Source organism: Phyllobates terribilis, unplaced genomic scaffold (assembly GCF_046119375.1).
Source record: "Phyllobates terribilis strain yellow unplaced genomic scaffold, ASM4611937v1 Scaffold_5__5_contigs__length_657084704, whole genome shotgun sequence".
In the NCBI taxonomy this organism is placed as follows: Eukaryota; Metazoa; Chordata; class Amphibia; order Anura; family Dendrobatidae; genus Phyllobates; species Phyllobates terribilis.
The window spans coordinates 592227181-592246240 of NW_027362765.1; the positions used below are offsets into that span (position 1 = coordinate 592227181).

The following is a 19060-nucleotide window of genomic DNA, read 5'->3' on the forward strand; positions in this document are numbered from 1 at the left end:
TTCCATTATCAGTTTAATAAATAAGTTGCATTCAACATCATCCATAGAATCTCATGGTAATTGGAATCTGCTGCTAGACTATGAGGAAATCTATCAAACGTGTTAATGAACTTCCGTCTTTCTGTTTATCTTCTTAGCAGCTTCAAGGACAGCTGTCAGATTTGCTTTATCTCCAAATTCCTTCTCACGATGTTCAAGGAGAATTCCCTGGAAATTGTGAAATGCAAGGAGTTAGAAAAGCAAGGCTGTGGCATATGTGCCCACTAAAGCTGGTCACCACATTAAAACTGTAATATATATTATATATACACACGTACACGGCAATATCTGATAGATAGACTGGCCATCCATTTAATGTTTGAGGCCTCCAGTCTCTCCTCTGATGGTGCATGTTGAGGTAGACATGTATCGGGCAGTTACATTAATATCTCCTATCCCTTTTATTCTCAGACTTTGGCAGTGCATTTGTACTCTCTAACAAGCTGGCCGGACACATGTATGAGTTGAACCCATTGAATTTGGCAGGATCAGTGAACCAATTGACTAATGTTTAAAGGTGTCTGAATCTCCCCCTAAAGCAGATGTAACAAGAGATAAATATTGGGCAGTTAGATTTTAATATGCCCAATCCTTACATTTTCAGATGTGTAGTAGCAATTTCAGCCGAGACTACAAGGCGACTTTGCCCGCGTTGGTACACGGCAGTGTAGTACAAGTGAATGGAATCACATTACGACCCCGACACAAAAGTCGTTCAAACACAGATTTCTTTCCTGACTTGCTTGCTGCCAGTACCCTCGGTAAAGTCACATGTAGCTGTAGCATTACTTTCCTCTCTCGTTACAACACATGAATGCTCAGCTGAGCCTGCATGTGTATGGAGGGTTTGTGAGAGGTAGCCATTAGTCAAATGAGTGTTTGCCTGGCAATGATCTAATGTGACTGCTCAGCTTCAGATGCCATAATCTACACGCAGGCTTACATGAGTTTGAGACCAAGAGAGGAATGATCATTTTCAATTTAATAAGCTGCACGATTGTACCATTCATTTCTTTCATCTCTATATGAAATAACATAAGCCTTGAGGAAACAATATATATACGGCCAAGTCCACTGGAATGTGTGCAGCTATATCAGACATGAACTGTTGCACTGAGGCAATATTCTTGTTTTTACAGGAGTTAATCATTTAAATATTCAGGCTTTATAGTTTTGCTACCTACAAGTAATTTATTAAATTGCTCCACAATTTATGGAATATTTATGGGGAAACTGAATACCAAGTAGATTCTTAAAAAAGTTTCTTGGCAACTTTTTGACCACGTTTTTAGATAACAGACCGTTTTTAAAATGGGATATACCTAGTTGGGATAATAGGGATTCTCTGACTCTTGACCTACAAGGCAAAGTGCATACAGGCTAAAGTCAGACAGGACTTTGCTGCTCAATGGAGTGGTTCCAATTAGATCTGTGGGTTATGGAAACAGCCAACAGTAGCCTCATACCAAGTTCACTGCCCCCACTGCAGATGCCGTTGGCCCCATTGAGGATTTTATGGTCAGTGGCTGCCACCTATGGTATATAATATTTAGTTATGCTATAAATGGCCAAGGTGGAAAGATTGCTTACATGAATTACTGACTAGGAGGGATTGATAAGGAGCAGGAAAGGTTTGAAGGGGCCTCTGATTAGTATGATTGCACATTTGCCATTTTATTGTCTATAGACAGTGATGTCATTGTGAGAGGAGACACCCTGACCAAATGAACATGCTTCACAAAAAAGGGAGCAATCCAGAAAGCATAGAACAGCTGGAAATACATAGAGAGGGGAAAAAAAAAAAAACACTAAAATGAACAGTTGTAAAAAGAAATTCATGTTGTTACCTGTTTCCCAGAACCAACCACAAACACTCCACCAAGAATAAGGCCTTCCCCTTCCAGGTTTCCCTCGAAGCCCGCTTTCCAGGCTCTACGGAAATTCTGCCATACTCCCAACCGTATAAATCCCAGCAACATCATCTTCCTCTTCTGTGGTCCATAAAAACGTTTCTGCAGCGCGAACAAAAATAGATACAAATGGGAGTTGGATACAGGTACTGTAACTTTACAAAAAGTTCTTTGTTCCCTTCTACCAAGCTGTGCCATAAATGACTAGCAATTAGTACTAGTACCAAGTAACAGTGTATATTTGTTAGACTGTGTACTATAGTACTAGCAGTTGCAGCTGAGGAGGCCAAGTCAGCTTCGTAGTACAGTGCATCAGCAGAAGAACACCATACCCTTCAGTGAAGCATGGTGGAAGCAGTTTTTATTTTATTTTTTGTGCAGCTGGAACTGGTGGATACCCAAGGTCCTGCAATGCCTGCACATGAGGAAAGACCTAGAGAATCAGAAAAACTATACATTTCTATTTGGAGGCATTTGCTAATATTATTACACATACTACATATTGGGATAGGATCTTGGAGATGGGAACACCCTTTTAAAAAGGACATGTTCGGTATTTTTACAAATACTGATGTAAGCCAAAATTAGGAGGAGTGGAACAACCAGAGGAAGAGTAGAATAAAAAACAAGTGCACCACTTCTGCATTTTTCACCCACTCCTGATTTTGGCTTACAAATACTGAATGTGTGAACATGGCTTAAAGGTGTGACTATTTACACAACTACATGGGAAAAATGAAACTGCCAGTTCTTTATCATTTTCTAACCCCTTAAAGTTAAATAAAATGTAACAATAAAAAGACATCAGTACCTTTACGTCAAGAAAAAGATCCCCTTTAAAGTAAGGCTGGAAATCGTCGATCTCCGTTCCAATCTTCTCCTTCACCACACCATAAAGGGGGACTCCTAACTGGTCAAGCTCTGGCTTGAGTTGGGATATCTCAGAGGCCTCCTGCAATAGAAACACCCATGATATATTTTCTCTTCCTTTTCTCATACAGGCTTTGGTTAGGCAGTGCAGGCGGCAGATCAGGTTTAAGAGTTCAAACCAGGATTTTAAAGAATTAACTCAATTCCATTGCCTCATTTCTCATTGTGAAGAAATTCTCTGACATGCTTTGATGACATGCCTTATTGTTTACACAACCTCAGGAATTGTAAGAAATCATGCTTACGATCTTCAGTCCTATCCTCCGCATGGCTAATTATAGAATGCTAGTGGAAAAAAAAAAAATGCTACCATGCGGGTACGTCTGCAAATGCTGAGCTTAGAAATCCGAATCTTCATCTTATAAAAAAAAAAAAAAAAACACAACAACAACACACACACACACACACACACCTCACTACAATATGCTGTAAACTTATTTCAACTATGTTTTGCCTATTTTAGTTGATGGATACAGCTGCCTGATAAGTCTTCAGTTTTTTTCTAATTCATGTGGAATGCACTGTATAAGTGAGAAAGTAGCCTTAAGCAGTTCTTTTTTTCCCCTCAGGAAAAGCCAGTCACACGCATTTCACAGCAATAATGAATAAAACGACGTGCACCTACTGTATGCTTTGTGTGGCTCTGTAGAGCCCCATTACTGGGATACAGAGCCCCCTGTCTCACAACATCTTGGAGTCCCAGTAGTCGGACTCTAAGCCATCAGTACGTTATCTGGGAGTAGCCTTTTAAAGAACTATATTCTCCATCAGGCTACAGAAAATCTCACCCGTTACTACGCACAGATTACGGGTGCGGTAATTACCTTACTAGGCCTGACGACCATGCTTAAGTTTTGTATGTACAATTAAAAAACAGCTGCACAATAATGTATATCAAGTTACCATCGTAAATGAGAAGCGCTGATTACACACAATGTGGTCTCCTGGTTAGTATATTTTTTCATAAGCAGACAAAGGGCGATCTTACTCTATATGGGCATAGTTATAATAGGTGCAGAGGTGGCAGTCATGCCAGGTCCTGGTGCTTAAGGGGCCCTTTGGCCTCAAACGAGACCAGGATCCCAGGCAGCAAGAATCAACCAGCTGTGCTATTGCTGCCGTGTGTATAACTAGGTTTTCTCTGAAATTCTGCAGCACTGGGGTCAGAGCCATACGTCTCAGGTCAGGAGTCCAAGAGGTTGGTCCCCAGTGGCTTCCTCTCACCCCAATAGACTGTTTGGTCTCTCCTTATCCATGGTCATAGGTACGAAACCAGCATAGGAGCTAAATAAAATTAGAGAAAGCGGTCTGCATTTGTTTTTCTCAGAAACCTCACCACTCCTATCCATGGGCTGTGTCCGATGCGGCAGCGTCGCCTCGTTAGTGTACATAAGGCTGACCTACAAAACCAGAGGGGCGGATTCCAGGAGAAATCTCAGATAACCAATATGCTCATGTAATCTTGTAAGACAAAGGTGAGGTAATCAACACTGAAGGTTGAGGTGCACCAGGTGCCTTCACTATAGTAACCTGCAGCAGGAGATAAAACGGACACCTGCCGGCCATCCAGATTACATAATATACCAGACACAATAATCTGTGTGCTCAAATACACCCATTAGCCCCAAAGTGCAATGGGTCTATGAAAGCAGAAGTAGATACAAAAGGTTGGGAAAAATACCGGAACTGTATAGGGAGTTCTCACCAAGGGTTAATCACATCAAAATACAATAAGTGTCCCATATAGTGGTGCAACTTCAGAGACCATGTCCTGTGCATATGGCACGATCTGAGACCCAATATCTATCCACTGAATAAAACCTAGGGTCCACTACCAAAGAGTTCATTGTATGAACAGGAGACAGTCCTATCGGTTGTTGGGCATGTGGGGGTTAATGTATGGTTTTTGAGGGTGTACAATTCTCAATTCTTAACGACACAGAAGAAGGCTCCTATATGACACTGTATAGAACATTACAAGACTATCTGACAAAATCTTGGACTCCTCAAGTAGAAGACAGATTTGATTTTCCTTTTGCTGAATTACCTCTCTGCATAAAAAACAGCCAGGCCTGCGCACAGCCATGATCACCGCTCCATTCCTCTCCCACAGTTCTTTTGCTTTGAGGGTTCTGGATTCTATAGGAAAAAAAATTTAATTTGCAACAATTATATCAGTGTCCGTTGGTCAGTCAGCTCTGCGCTGTCCCGGATATATATTGTATATAGGAATTATACAATAGCTTTCTAAATTACAGACTGCATCTATTTAAATTAATATATAGTATTGCAAGAGATTAGATGAAATAATGACAATTAGACAAGGATTCTTACAACTGCAGTCCCTGCAGCCATCACGCGCAACTTCAGAAACCCATCTAACCCACCACTCCCACAAAGTAGTAGCCTTCTCAAAACACATGTGCCCCCCAAAGAGGGCAACTTTGGGGTGGGGTTCGTATAAGCCCTTCCCATTACGTGTGTGTATCTTTTCCTGCTTTATTGTTCAGGTAGAATCTTCAAATTATGGAACTGGAGCACCACCATTGTAGTCACTGGAAGCACCATCAATGAGGAGTGACCAAAGGAAACTGTGCCATTTTGTAGATGTTTACCATGTGGAAAAAGATGCCCCATAAGTCACTAATCCTGGAACATGTAGGCATTTACTAAAACAATCATGAAAATGATTGCAGGGGGTTCTCATGTGGGGAGAGGGCTCAGGAGAACAGTTCTCATCACACACGGCAGATGCCCAATAGTAGGAGCTGAACAATGTTCGCTGCCATTTACCACTACAACTGTGAACACTTGGTTTTCTTTTTATTGTGAAGCAAACAAATAGGACAAAATAACTGAAAACTTCAGTGTGCATAACTATTCACCCCCCTAAAGTCAGTACTTTAGACAGCCTACTATTACTGCAAGCACAGCTGCAAGTCACTTTGGATAAGTCTCTATTAGCTTTCCACATCTGGCCACTGGGATTTCTGCCCATTCCTTAAGGCCAAACTGCTCCAGCTCCTTCAACTTAGATGGTTTCCTCTGGTGAACAGCAATTTTCAAGTCTGACCACAGATTCTCAATTGGCATTAAGGTCTGGGCTTTGGCTAGGTCACTCCAAAACATTTACACGTTTTCACTTAACAACCCTGCGATTTTCCGTTTTTTTTTTTTTTTGCATTTTCGTTTTTTGCTCCCCTTGTTCCCAGAGCCATAGCGTTTTTATTTTTTGGTCAATATGGCCGTGTTATTTTTTGCAGGACGAGTTGTACTTCTCAACGCCATTACTAGTTTTACCATATCGTGTACGGGAAAAAAATTCCAAGTGCGGTGAAATTGCAAAAAAAGTGCTATACCACAAATTTAATTTTTATTTAAGTGGTGAAAAAAATTCCAAGGTTTGCAAAAAACAAACAAACAAAAAAAACTGGCGCCATTTTCCAAGACCCGTAGAGTCTCCATTTTTTCGGGATCTGGGGCTGTGTGAGGGCTTATTTTTTGCGCGCCAAGCTGAAGTTTTTATTGATACCATTTTGTGGTAGATCTGATGTTTTGTTGGCCCGTTATTGCGGCAACCAAAAAAAGTAGTTCTGGCGTTTAGAATTTTTTTCTCGTTGCACCGTTTACCGATCAGATTAATTCTTTTTTTATAATGATAAATCGGGCGATTCTGAACGCGGCGATACCAAATATGTGTATGTGTTGTTTTTTTTTAACCATTTTAATTTTGAATGGGGGGTGATTTAAACTTTAAAAATATTAAAATTAAAAAAATATAAAACATTTTTTTTTCACTTTATGCTTGCTTCTATGGTCTCCATAGGAGACTAGAAGCAGCACTTGTCTGATCACCTCTGCTACATAGAGGTGATCAGCAGATCACCTCTATGTAGCAGAAATGGTCCTGTGCTATGAGCGCCGACCACTAGGTGGCGCTCATAGCGATCAGCTCATGACAATTACTGGAGTCTGCTGCAGACCCAGGGTTGTCATGCCCACGCATCGGTGACGAGAGATCACGTGACGGGGTCACCGATGGGCGGGGTGACGCGTTTCCGGCGCAGTTAAATGCCGCTGTCAGAGACTGACAGCGGCATTTAACATGTTAACAGCCACGGGTGGATCGCGATTCCACCCGTGGCTGTTGCGGGTACATGTCAGCAATTAGCATGAACAAGTATACTGTGTTAGCAGTATACTTTGGGTCAATGTCTTGGGAACCTCCATCCCACTCTCAAATCACAGAGACTGAAACAGGTTTTTCTCAAGAATATCCCTGCATTTCACACTATCCAACTTACTTTAGACCATTTGCCCGGTCCCTGCTGCACAAATACATCCCCACAGCAGGATGCTGCCATCACCATGTATCACTGTGGGGATGGTGTTCTTGGGGTGAAGAGCCGTGTTGGTTTGGCGCCAGATAGAGCATTTACCTTAGTGCAAAAAGAGCTCAATTTTGGTCTCATCTGACCACAGAACCTGCCTCCATATACATTTGGGGAGTCTCCCACATGTCTTTTGGCAAACTCAAACGAGCCTTACACAAACATATTGTAAGTAAAGGCTTGTTTCTGCCCACTATTGCATAAAAGGCCATCTCTATGGAGTGTACGGCTCATTATTATCATTATAGTGCCCTTTATTCCATGACACTTTACATGTGAAAAAGGGGTATACATACAAAAACAATTACAATGATCTTTAACAAAAAGTGACGGCGACTGGTACAGGAGGAGTGAGGGCCCTGCCAGCGAGAGCTCGCAGTCTAGCTCATTGTGGTCGTATGTACAGATACTCCAGTCTCTGCTTGGGTACCCTGCAGCTCCCTCAGTGTTACCTTCGGTCTCTGTGCTGCCCCTCTGATTAATGCACTCCTTGCTCGTGCTGAGAGTTTTGCAGGCGGTTCTCTCTTGGTAGGTTTGCTGTGGTACCGTGTCCTTTCCATCTGATGATGGATTTTATGGTGCTCTGGGGTGGGGGATAATCAGAGATTGGGGTTTGTTTTTTTTCTCACCAAGGGGGTGAATACTTTCGCAAGCCACTGTATATGACTGAATGACTTCAGGTGCAAGTCCCCTAAAAGGACTTAGGGGAAAAAAAAAAAAAAAAAAAAAAGTGTCTTTATAGGGAACCTGTCAGCTAGAAAATGCAATCCAACTGCAGTGAGCATGTTTTAGAAAGCAGGAGGAAATTAACAGATTGATATGGTTTTGATTCATTTAAATCCTTGCTTTTTCTATGGCTAGGAGTCCAGTGGGTGGTCCCACTCTCCTAGATGACAATGGGATCGATTTTTTATACTTTTGTGACCCTAGCCTTACCGTGGATCTTTCCGCACAGCCTATATAGTAGACTCCTAGCTCTATAATATGCTGCCTGAAGATCAAATAAATTCAGTGTCAGGTTTTCAATGAGAATTGACTGAACAATAACCCAGTTTCAGATTCTACTGGTACCATACACTGCCTTTACCATCTGATATAGGCTTCAGATCTGTGTCTTCTAAATATTCCAAGGTAGCCTTGTCTGTTGTAGGGAGGAAGTAGTCTGTGTTTGCCAAAATAATCCCAATCACTGCCGCTCCAAGAGCTCCAACGCTGATCGACCACATAGCCATAGCGTAAATCTCAGATTCTGGCACACCCCACATCTCTGAAACAAAAGATTAGTAAAAATGACATTATATAAACCTACAAGACATAGCGGTTATAGATCAAATACTAATCAGGTTTCACTGTAATATTGCAGCCATGTCTTCACCGATAAGTCAGCTAAACTGAAGCCTTGTAGAGCGGAGCCTGATCGATGGATTGCCCTGTAGGAAGCCACTGACTGTGGCTGGCTCGGCAGCTCGTGCTGTCTACATCAGCATAGCCACTGAGCTCAGTGATTAACTGCAGTGGTGACATCACCACTGCATCACGTAAACAAAGACTGGCGCAATGTAGTGGGCGGGGGTTTAAAAGCCCTCTACTATTTAACCTAAAGCAAGTAGATCGGTTTATATTCCCAGACAGCCCCTTAAAGCTCTGTTGTGAATAACAAGTACTTTGCCCATCCTAGATTATTGCTAGGAAATCTGAGAACAAGAAGTATTTCTGTCCCAGCACGTCTACTCCCGTTATATTATATATGGCATCCATAAATGGATTGACAGCAGCTGTATACAGGAATTTTGATTTTAGGTATAAAAGCAGATAAAATGAAGAGACAATTAACAAGTAATATTTGTGCAATTTGATATAATATTTTGTGACAAAATTAGAATTTGGGTTCATGTAAAGCGGATCCATGTCACACGGTCCCTGGAGGTTAGAATATTTTTATTTCTAGGGCTTTAGGATGAGTGTCGGGTGGTTGGAGAAAGCGGCGATTAGTCCAGCATTCCTCTGTATGCAGATTATAGATAATACTGCTCTAATGCCCGAGGCCATTAAATCACTTAGCAGTGAGCTACTTACAGAGGAATGCTGGGAGGACAAAGATCATATGTCTTTATCCCCATCTGATAGGTCTGTAACCTCACGATACCATCACGTTTCCATTGGTTTTTATACAGGAATACAAGGACGTTTCCTGCATTCAGATCACAGGGCAAGATGCAGTAACACATCTGCTGCACGTTAAACTACAATAAAGCAGACAACTCACAGGAGCTCACCAAATTCAGTATGAAAGGAGAATTAGGTAGTGCCGATTAAGAAGATTTACAGGACCCCGGTCTAGAGACACGTTAGTAGCCCATGGCCACCAGGGTAGGTCTGCAAACGTCCACCTACCTGCTGGCATGACCAGCGCCTCTAAATAGCAGGCCCACCATGACATCATCATTGCGGTGTGAAGCTCGCATGACATCACACCAGACCTTCTAATCAGTAGAAGCACCAGGGATGCCAGGGAGGTAGGAAAGGCTCACAGGATTTATTCCAGTGGTCACGGACTACTAACTTGGCCACTGGATCAGGGTGCTGCAAATTATTTTGCTCAACTCTAATATAAGAATTTACAGACACCTCTCCACACTTCAATGTGCTAGAATAGAGAGCTACTTTATAAGGCCACGGCCCCACTATCAGTATTTGGTCAGTATTTTTTCTCAGGAGTGTGAGCCAAAACCAGGTGAGGAACAATCAGAGAAAAGATATAATAGAAACAAGTCACCAATTCTGCATTTATCACCCACTCCTGTTTTGGCTCCAACTCCTGAGAAAAAATACTGACCGAATACCGATAGTGGAGCCGTGGCCTTAGAGCGACTCCTACATGTTAATGCGCTACCGAGAAGGCCAATATTTTAAACTAGATGGTGGCCCGATTCTAACGCATCGGGTATTCTAGAATATGTATGCGGCCGACCGGGCGCGACTAAGCAGCGAAGCAGTGTTTAAATAGGTTGTGCACTACTTTAAATTAACCCCCCAATGTATCCCCCCGGGGCCCCTAATGAATTTTGTAATTACGTCATGTTTTCAATACTGCTTGTGACAACATCGCTGACCACGCACAGCCAGCTCGTAACTCCCCCGGCTGCAGCCGACTCTTGCTTCCGCTTACATCACGACTATTTGTGGCTGCAGCCGGGGGTCTGCTGTTCCGCGTACCACACTGACTGACCGAACGTGACCGAGGAACGTCACACTGACTGACCGAACGTGACCGAGGAACGTCACACTGACTGACCGAACGTGACCGAGGAACGTCACACTGACTGACCGAACGTGACCGAGGAACGTCACACTGACTGACCGAACGTGACCGAAGTACGTCACACTGACTGACCGTGTTTAGTACACGTGACTGAACTATGTCGCACTGTGACTGACAGAACGTGTTCATTAAACGTGACAGAAGTACATCACACACTGTGACTGACAGAACATGTTCAGTGCGTCATGGGCAGTTGGTGAGTCACATGACCACATGGGCGGAGTCAGCCCTGCCATCTCCAGACTTGTTCTGAAATCCCACGTCGCTGATTGGCCGCGGCCAGACCAATCAGCGACGCGGGATTTCCTGGACGGACAGGCAGACGGGATAAGCCGATTATATAGTAGATGATAATCATTTAAAGTGGATGTCCACGCTGAAATGAAGTCTGCAGTCACTGGAGATTTGTGACAGTATGCGATGTGCACAGTCAAGAATATCCTATATTCTGTGTGCAAGGCGGCGGTCACACGACTGCAGTTTATATACAGTCACATGTCACTGACATCACCACACTTCTCTCAAGTCCCTTCTATTGAGGGAAGCTGAGTGGGTATAGTATTGCACGCACGGGAATTCAGCAGCCTACAGTCACAAGGATCGACTGCATTTCCATCCAAATAAACCCCTCCCCTTTCAAAAAAAAAAAAAAGATATAAATATATATCTTTATCATATTTTTTTTTTTAAAAACCCACTATATTTAAGCTGCATATACAAAGACTTAAAATACTGAAATGGCCAAGTTAAGAGATGCTACTATAAGAAGAATTATTATTAGAATTTGGCAGCAAACAGTGCAGAGCTTCTCACTAATGCACAACATATGGCCAGCTGGCTAGTGGAATCCAGGTCAAGAAGGACTTACACATAGAAGAACCTTAATGAGCTGGCAAAGACACTGATTAAAAGTGTTTTAACTCTCCTGAAATCCCAAGTTTTATTGAGCCAATAGTGGCATGATAGACGGGTTTCTTAACATATTTTCAGCTTTAAACACTTTTACATAACACCCAACTAGGGTCTAAGGGGCAACATTTCTCCTTGTGGAGAGTGACATACCGGCTCTGGCATGCCAAGGTAAGGAGGCTTATTCGCCGTGCAATGCTCCGCTGGGAAATTTAATATGCAAATTGCCTCTTCAGAGAAAAAGAGGACTTGTACTCTATAGCGCCACCTATTGGAAGCAGCAGTCCTACAAGTCACAATCGACCCTTTAACGAGTCGTGCAATATGACTTAGGATAATATCCAAATCAGAATCTCAATTTGCAGACATGGTGTTTCGGGCTGTTGGCCCTCGCCAGTGCAAAGTATGCTTCCAACTATAGTGTTTAAGTCCTCTTCATCTCTGAAGAGGCAATTTGCATAACCCAACTAGTAATTTAGGTTGCCAACTATCCAGAAATTCCAGGACAGCCCATGAAAATAGTCCGGTCACTTTTGCTCTGTCTGTTAAAAAGAAAAAAAAAAGAAAAAATTTGAGGTGTTTGATTTTTGGAAGGTGAAGAGACAAATATTATTTTGCCTGTATTCTCTAACATTACACTATGAATGCAGTTGATGTCTTCATATTCATGTAAAATTCAACTCAAATGGCCTCATCTCTACTCTTCAGCTTTTTAATCATAGTCTTCACGGGATGGATTTGGACTTTTATGAAATCTGAGGTTGTGGAGGCAGAAGTTTAGGTGCAAACATAATTAGTTACGGTAGTTCCCAACAAATAGATTACAAGTTAATTACATTACCTACTATAAACATTCCTTGAGTTATACGTGTTGGGAGATATTTCAGAATAGAAGACTAATAAAGAAATCAAAATAAAGTATGTCAGAGGGGTTGTCTACTGTCTAAATTCATGGATAGTCCAAGGGGGAAAACGGGTGTCTATTTTTATTTATTAATTTATTTTATTTATTATTGTTCACAGTGAATGCTGGCATGGAGTTCATATCAGTATTCCAAGTATACCTATAATTTTTTTTTATTTTTTTTTTTTTTAAATAGCAACACAGTCACATTAGTAAAACGTATATTGCAGTCTGATTTTTAGAATTGTTGGCTAGAAAAAAAACAAAAAAAAAAACACATTTCATTACAAAGAAAATGATCTGCTAGTGTAATTGCACCTGACAGTGCAAGACCCGGCCTTCATGGGTGAAGTGGGGTCCCACCCTTCACTCCCCACTTAAACTAGACTCGTGTTTCAGGTCTTGGAGTCAACGCTGGAGATCTGTCCTGTCCTGTCCTGTCCTGTAAGACGAACTCAATTCAGCCAAGCGCCTGACAGGGAGTTTTCTTGGAAAATGTCTGACTTACCAAGCACCAAGAAGCAGATGATGTGATGTGCACGTCAGCTCATCCAATAAGTCTCTCTCTCGCTCTCTCCAAAGTTCAATGGTGTTAAAGGGAATCTGTCACCACTTTGGAGCTATCAGACCTCTACTATGGCCATACAGGGTATATAAAAGTAAATCTATACATACCTGTATGGCCATAGATTACCTTTATCAGACCTCTACTGTCACCAATTTGGAGTTAAGTGGTGATTTCAGACATGAACAGTGTGCTGTAATATAATGGTGTGCGCGATCGGTGCTTCAAGGGTCTGATCAGACACCAACTTCCTCAAAATATTAAAAGTCCTGATAAGAGAACTGTTTTATGTCCAGCACAGCTCAGGTGTAGGTACTTTTACGATATTATTGGCAGCCATCACAGCACAGGGTCCTTACTAACAAGACTAGCTATTGTTTCATCCTGAGTTACTCCTACAAAACCCAACACTCACTTTGCATGCACTTCCAGTTTGTTTTTAAATAAATGAACATGTAAAAGCTAGAGACTATCATGAGGACTACCTTCTCAGAATCACCACCATTACCAGTACTTTGCCTCAAACACTCCGATCATACTGGAGCAGCTTCTGCACATTGACCAGAGCCAGTAATATTGTGGGTTATCTTCCTATGCACTGGCACACAATTGTTAAGCAGTTCCAGAAACTGATCCTTTAAAGTGATGTATAACATGTGCCACTTCTCTTGCAATAAATTTAGATAGTGAATAAAAGTGTGAATGGTCTCACAAAGAAGCTAGAATAATTTTTTTTATTTTTATTTTTAATGAGCACAGCTCTGTATATGTTGCTTCAGGCTTCGAAGCAGATAGAACTGACCGCACCGTTCTTCAGGAGGTTTCTGCCGTGAAGCCACCATTACTTGATACAGAAGTTTATCTGCAGATCACTGCAACCAGTGAAGAGGCCGCTGCACTCGCACCAATGCCGTAGACTCCTAACAGTTGACTAGACCTCCGACTCAAACTCCCACAATCTAATTTTAATGGGGTTGTTCACTACTAAACAACAAGAGCCTAATCAATTCAGGCCCCAAAATTAAAATGCGACAACCTATACTCGCCTCCAGCAGCCATTCCAGCGATATTGGCGCCGCTGTTCCCGGAGGTAACAGGACAATGTTGTGTCAGGTGCTGGTTGTAACCAGTGAGCGGACACTTGTCAGCTGCAGCCGTGACCATTTCACCACAGCGGACATCCGCACTGAAGGAATACGGATCAGCTCCTGGCCTGCCAGCGATTACACAATGGAATTTGATTAGATTAACCTAAAGTAGTCTAGCAGTGGACAGCCCCTTTAATGGCTTCTCCCAAGGATAGGCTAAATGGACAATTACTACATCTTTCCCAAGCCATGTCATGCAACATTATTAATGCTTGATTTGATGAGCATTACATTTGTACCTTTACTGGCCAAGCAGAAGAATTAGATCTACGAGCTGGCGAAGCAGAAGAGCTCCCTCACCAGACAGGTTCTGCTCACCCCATAGCACACGTTCACACACGTGATGAGCATGTCACAAAGCCGACATTAGTGATTGACAGCAGCATTTTAATGCTGATTCACCTGCCTCCAGTCCCCGCCGCCTTGGGAAGCACAGCCACACACAGGCAGATCCCCACCGCCTTGGGGAGCACAGAAACAGGAAGAGCTTCTGAGAAGACCAGGATTTAGAATATTTACTGCAATATTCTGGTGTTGTAGTATATAGTGTATACGATGCCCTGAGGGGGCCAGAAAAAAAAGTTTCACATAGTCGTATTCGTACTGACCTGGAGACTGTTTTTAGGTCATGTGTAGAATGCAATGAACCCTAAACAAAACCCACAAAAACAATGACAGAATTACATTTTTTTGTTGTTAAAGGGGTTGACAACTATGACCACGTGCACACATTGAGTATTTGAGTTTTTTACATCAGTATTTATAAGTCAAAACCAGGAGCGGAACAATCAGAGGAAAAGTATAATAGAAACATGTCACCACTTCTGTATTTATCACCCACTCCTGGTTGTGGCTTACAAATACTGAACGTGTGACCGTGGCCTCAAAGGACAACCTCTTCTCAATTTGATGGTCGTCCCCCCCCCCCATGAAAATGGAAACATTACACTCACCTCCCGTGCTGGCGAAGCTGCATTGGTGTCAGCACTCGCGTATGTTATGATCCGTGAGCCCGGCAGCCAATCAGCGCTGGCGTCAATGCCCCCACCTTAGGCCGCATTAGTAATTGTAGGTAAGTGAGCGACCAGCCGCAGCTCTCACCTCCTCTTGATTATGTACATGTCCGGAGGCAGGGATAGTGAGGCCATCACTGATTGGCTGCAGGGTTCCCGCATCATAACATCCGCAATTGAGCCCTGGGACCGAGAGCGCCAACACCAACAGAGCGGCACCGGTATGGGAGGGGAGTTTAAGTGTTTGTTTTCACTGGGCCAAACATTCAGACTGAGAAGGCGTTGTCCTAGTGGTGGACGGCTGCCTCATGTACATTATATGGTAAAATGGATGCCATTATTCACAGCTACAACTCACCCTCATACAGACGTGTTCATGTGAAATATAAATCGGGCAAAAAAAGTTACAGATTTGGAAAAAGTGGCGAGAAACTTGCAAACATTAGAGACAAGACTGGCTACGGAGGCGAGGGGTAGCCATGGGGGATGGCCTCTTCTCACCAGTCTGACGCTCCCACAGCTAGCAGGGGCCTCTCTGGTCAGCCAGTACTGGGATCCCGCATGGAATATGACTACATACATACATATGTCCGGCTCACCCGCTGCCGCACCTCCGATGTACAAGGGGTGAGCACAGTTACCAACCAGGAAAACAAAAGACGTCTTGTCTGTATTTGTAGCTTCTCGTGGTCCCATAGGTGGTCTTCATGATTAGATTGTTACTATAGGAACTATAAGGGGGATATAGCATTGGGTCCAGGTCCACCTCCAAAGCAACTTGTTAGGTTATGTTCACATGGGGCATTAATGCAGCAGTTCATTTTACAGCTCCAGCAAAGTAAATGAGATCTCTAAAGTCTCATTCACACACACACACTGCAGTTTTTTTTTGTTTTGTTTTTTTTTTAAATCTGCAACATAACTCAGCATCTTTTCACCCATTCACGTGAATGAAAAATAATGTGCATTATACACAGCGATTACCCAGCCACCAAAATCAGTGTGAACATACCCTTACAGGTGCACTATTGGGCGGCAACCAGCACCTTGTTCTACGGGCCCTCGTCTGTCTGTGGCCACCCCTGAAGTTTTCAGATGGCTTATGTACACAGGGAGCGTGGGGAGACGCTGCGTGTGAATGAGGGTGAACAGCACAAACTGTCTGAACAGCAGGAGCTGGGAGAAAACGCACCTTTACAAACGGAGGATATCAGAAAGAAAGAAAAAACACATAAAACAAGACCTGAATGCAGGACAAGTGCTGGGAGCACCCGTGCACATGGAGCACTACAAATCCCAGCATACACTGGTGTAGGCTGCTGTGCCTGGACACGTCGCTGACCTCAGCAGCAGTCAGTACTCACATGAGCAGTAGATCGCAGGGGTCCGGAGCTAGAGCAGCATAGTTCAGCAGGTCCTGTGACGCTGCAGCCTCTCGGCCACAGCTTATCTCATAGAGCGTATTCAGGGGGCGTGGCCATGAGTCAGACCGAGGCTCTCCCAACTGCAGCGCCCAGCTCAATGTTCACTCCTAGGTCACAGGTACTTGGCTGTTTCGTCCTATGTTCTTGCCATAGACACGTGATATAAACTTGCAATGTTCCCCTAAGTATCTGTAAATTACAAATAAATGATAAATGTCCAGGAAATAAATCCGATTTTCGCATGGCAATCTTCAGTGACACATTTGATGATGAGCTCATCTCATCAATCACAGGCTGCAGCGGTTCTGGGACTTGTGAATAAGGCAGACACCTCTTCTGGAGCCAATGGAGTTTCCTACAAAGGTGAGAATGTCTTCATATAATTATTTTAAATCAATTCATGGCTATAAAATTAAGAAAAATAAAAAATTATATACACACACAAACACACACGTTACTGTCGGAGAACCCCTTTAAAGCCGGCCACACATGAGTTAGTCGTTGGATCAACGTTTATTTTGCAGACAGGTATCTCTCCCGAATCCCCTATAAACCCGAGCGCTCGGTCAAGTGTTCATCCATCTTCCACAGGGAAAGTTCCAGATTAATTCATTGCACACTCGGGTAGTGAATAATGTCATTTATTTACACCTTAAACAAAGAAATATCAAACCAATTGTGGAAGGCCACAGTAACAGTAACCGTGACATTAGTCTGGAACTGTTAACGGGACAACATATGCCCATTGCATCAGCACCTCATCTGTGGCAGAGTGCGTGCCAATGACTTCCTTAATACTGTTCCACAGGGAAAGATCGGGCCTGGCTCCTCTGAAAACAAAAGATTTGGGTATAGAAATTCCATCTGCACGATCTTTCTCTTCCCTGATATCATCTGTCAGGAGAGAGTCAGGCGACCCCAATACACCTCAGTCATCCATAAAGTATAATGCACAACCCATAGTCATCCATAAAGTATAATGCACAACCCATAGTCATCCATAAAGTATAATGCACAGGCCATAGTCACCCATAAAGTATAATGCACATCCCATGGTCACCCATAAAGTAAAATGCACAAAACATAGTCACCCATAAAGTAAAATGCACAACCCATAGTCATCCATAAAGTATAATGCACAACCCATAGTCATCCATAAAGTATAATGCACAGGCCATAGTCATCCATAAAGTATAATGCACAACCCATAGTCATCCATAAAGTATAATGCACAACCCATAGTCATCCATAAAGTATAATGCACAGGCCATAGTCACCCATAAAGTATAATGCATATCCCATGGTCACCCATAAAGTAAAATGCACAAAACATAGTCACCCATAAAGTAAAATGCACAACCCATAGTCATCCATAAAGTATAATGCACAACCCATAGTCATCCATAAAGTGTAATGCACAGCCCATAGTCATACATAGTAGTATAATGCACGGCCCATAGTCATACATAGTAGTATAATGCACTGCCCATAGTCATACATAGTAGTATAATGCACTGCCCATAGTCATACATAGTAGTATAATGCACGGCCCATAGTCATACATAGTAGTATAATGCACGTCCATAGTCATACATAGTAGTATAATGCACGGCCCATAGTCATACATAGTAGTATAATGCACGGCCCATAGTCATACATAGTAGTATAATGCACGGCCCATAGTCATACATAGTAGTATAATGCACTGCCCATAGTCATACATAGTAGTATAATGCACTGCCCATAGTCATACATAGTAGTATAATGCACGGCCCATAGTCATACATAGTAGTATAATGCACTGCACATAGTCATACATAGTAGTATAATGCACTGCCCATAGTCATACATAGTAGTATAATGCACGGCCCATAGTCATATGACGCGCCCCTGGGCCTGTGTCGCGCTGCGTTGCGCACGCGGGAGCTTACCCGGAGCCGGATCTCTTGAGGGTTGTAGTCTCGTGGCGGTGACCCGGTCCGTGTCCAGGGAGTCAAACTGAGCGGCGATGTATCAGCGGTAGATGTTGTACGACTACGCCACCCGTTGAATGCAGCTATGGAGCTGCCGCTGCAGGACAGTCCGCTGAGGCCGGTGGATGGATGGTGCAGCGTAGATGGTATAACCCCCAACGGGAGGGGTATGGCCTCAGGGCAGCAGATGTGGATGATGGGGGTAGCAGGAACCACTCGGAGACGGTACGGTGTAGTTCAGGGTCTTTACTGGTGACAACGATAGACCCTCCCGGAGTACTGGCTAGCGATTGGGGCCTGGTCAGTCCTTGAGCAGATGGGATCTCCCCTGGCCAGGCGGAGTTGTAGGCCTCCCAAACTGACTGTACTCTTCTGGCTACCTTGCTAGAAGCGGGTATAAGTAGCCCACGTCCCTGAGTGTACCGTGTGGTGCTCACCCGTATGGCCGGTGACTCGGGGCCTTCTAATGGCTTCCGCTCCACGATGGCGGTGCTGGTCCCACGCGTGTGACCGTGCCTTCGGGCTTCTTGGC

General features: G+C 43.3%; 1 protein-coding gene and 1 long non-coding RNA gene across 3 annotated transcripts in view; one reads left to right on the plus strand and one right to left on the minus strand.

The window, feature by feature from the left end:
• On the minus strand, positions 1–16656 carry PRXL2A (peroxiredoxin like 2A). Of its 2 annotated transcripts, none has more exons than XM_073685982.1 (6): positions 16496–16656; positions 8358–8537; positions 4927–5018; positions 2761–2901; positions 1887–2051; positions 1–207 (listed from the first exon to the last, which is right to left on the minus strand). In XM_073685982.1, the coding sequence occupies exons 2-6, from the start codon at positions 8533–8535 to the stop codon at positions 103–105; spliced, it is 681 nt and encodes a 226-aa protein (XP_073542083.1). In that variant the 5' UTR covers positions 8536–8537; positions 16496–16656; the 3' UTR covers positions 1–102. The 2 variants fall into 2 exon arrangements, with proteins under 2 accessions (XP_073542083.1, XP_073542084.1); XM_073685983.1 differs by lacking the exon at positions 16496–16656 and adding an exon at positions 14727–14748.
• The window catches only part of LOC141273714 (uncharacterized), a 22459-nt gene continuing 19993 nt past the window's right edge, over positions 16595–19060 (plus strand). Inside the window, exons 1-2 of the long non-coding RNA XR_012322126.1 lie at positions 16595–16673; positions 16849–16918. This is a non-coding gene — a long non-coding RNA (uncharacterized lncRNA). The remainder of the gene's footprint in view (positions 16674–16848; positions 16919–19060) is intronic.

What these genes read in the sequence shown, in the direction of transcription:
- PRXL2A (XM_073685982.1), bottom strand. Translation starts at nt 8,535, where the DNA reads ATGTGGGGTGTGCCAGAATCTGAGATTTACGCTATGGCTATGTGGTCG. An exon ending in ATCTTTTTCTTGACGTAAAG is followed by an intron (nt 2,052 to 2,760) that starts GTACTGATGTCT and finishes TTCGCGCTGCAG; the next exon opens with AAACGTTTTTATGGACCACA. An exon ending in TGGTTGGTTCTGGGAAACAG is followed by an intron (nt 208 to 1,886) that starts GTAACAACATGA and finishes CACAATTTCCAG; the next exon opens with GGAATTCTCCTTGAACATCG.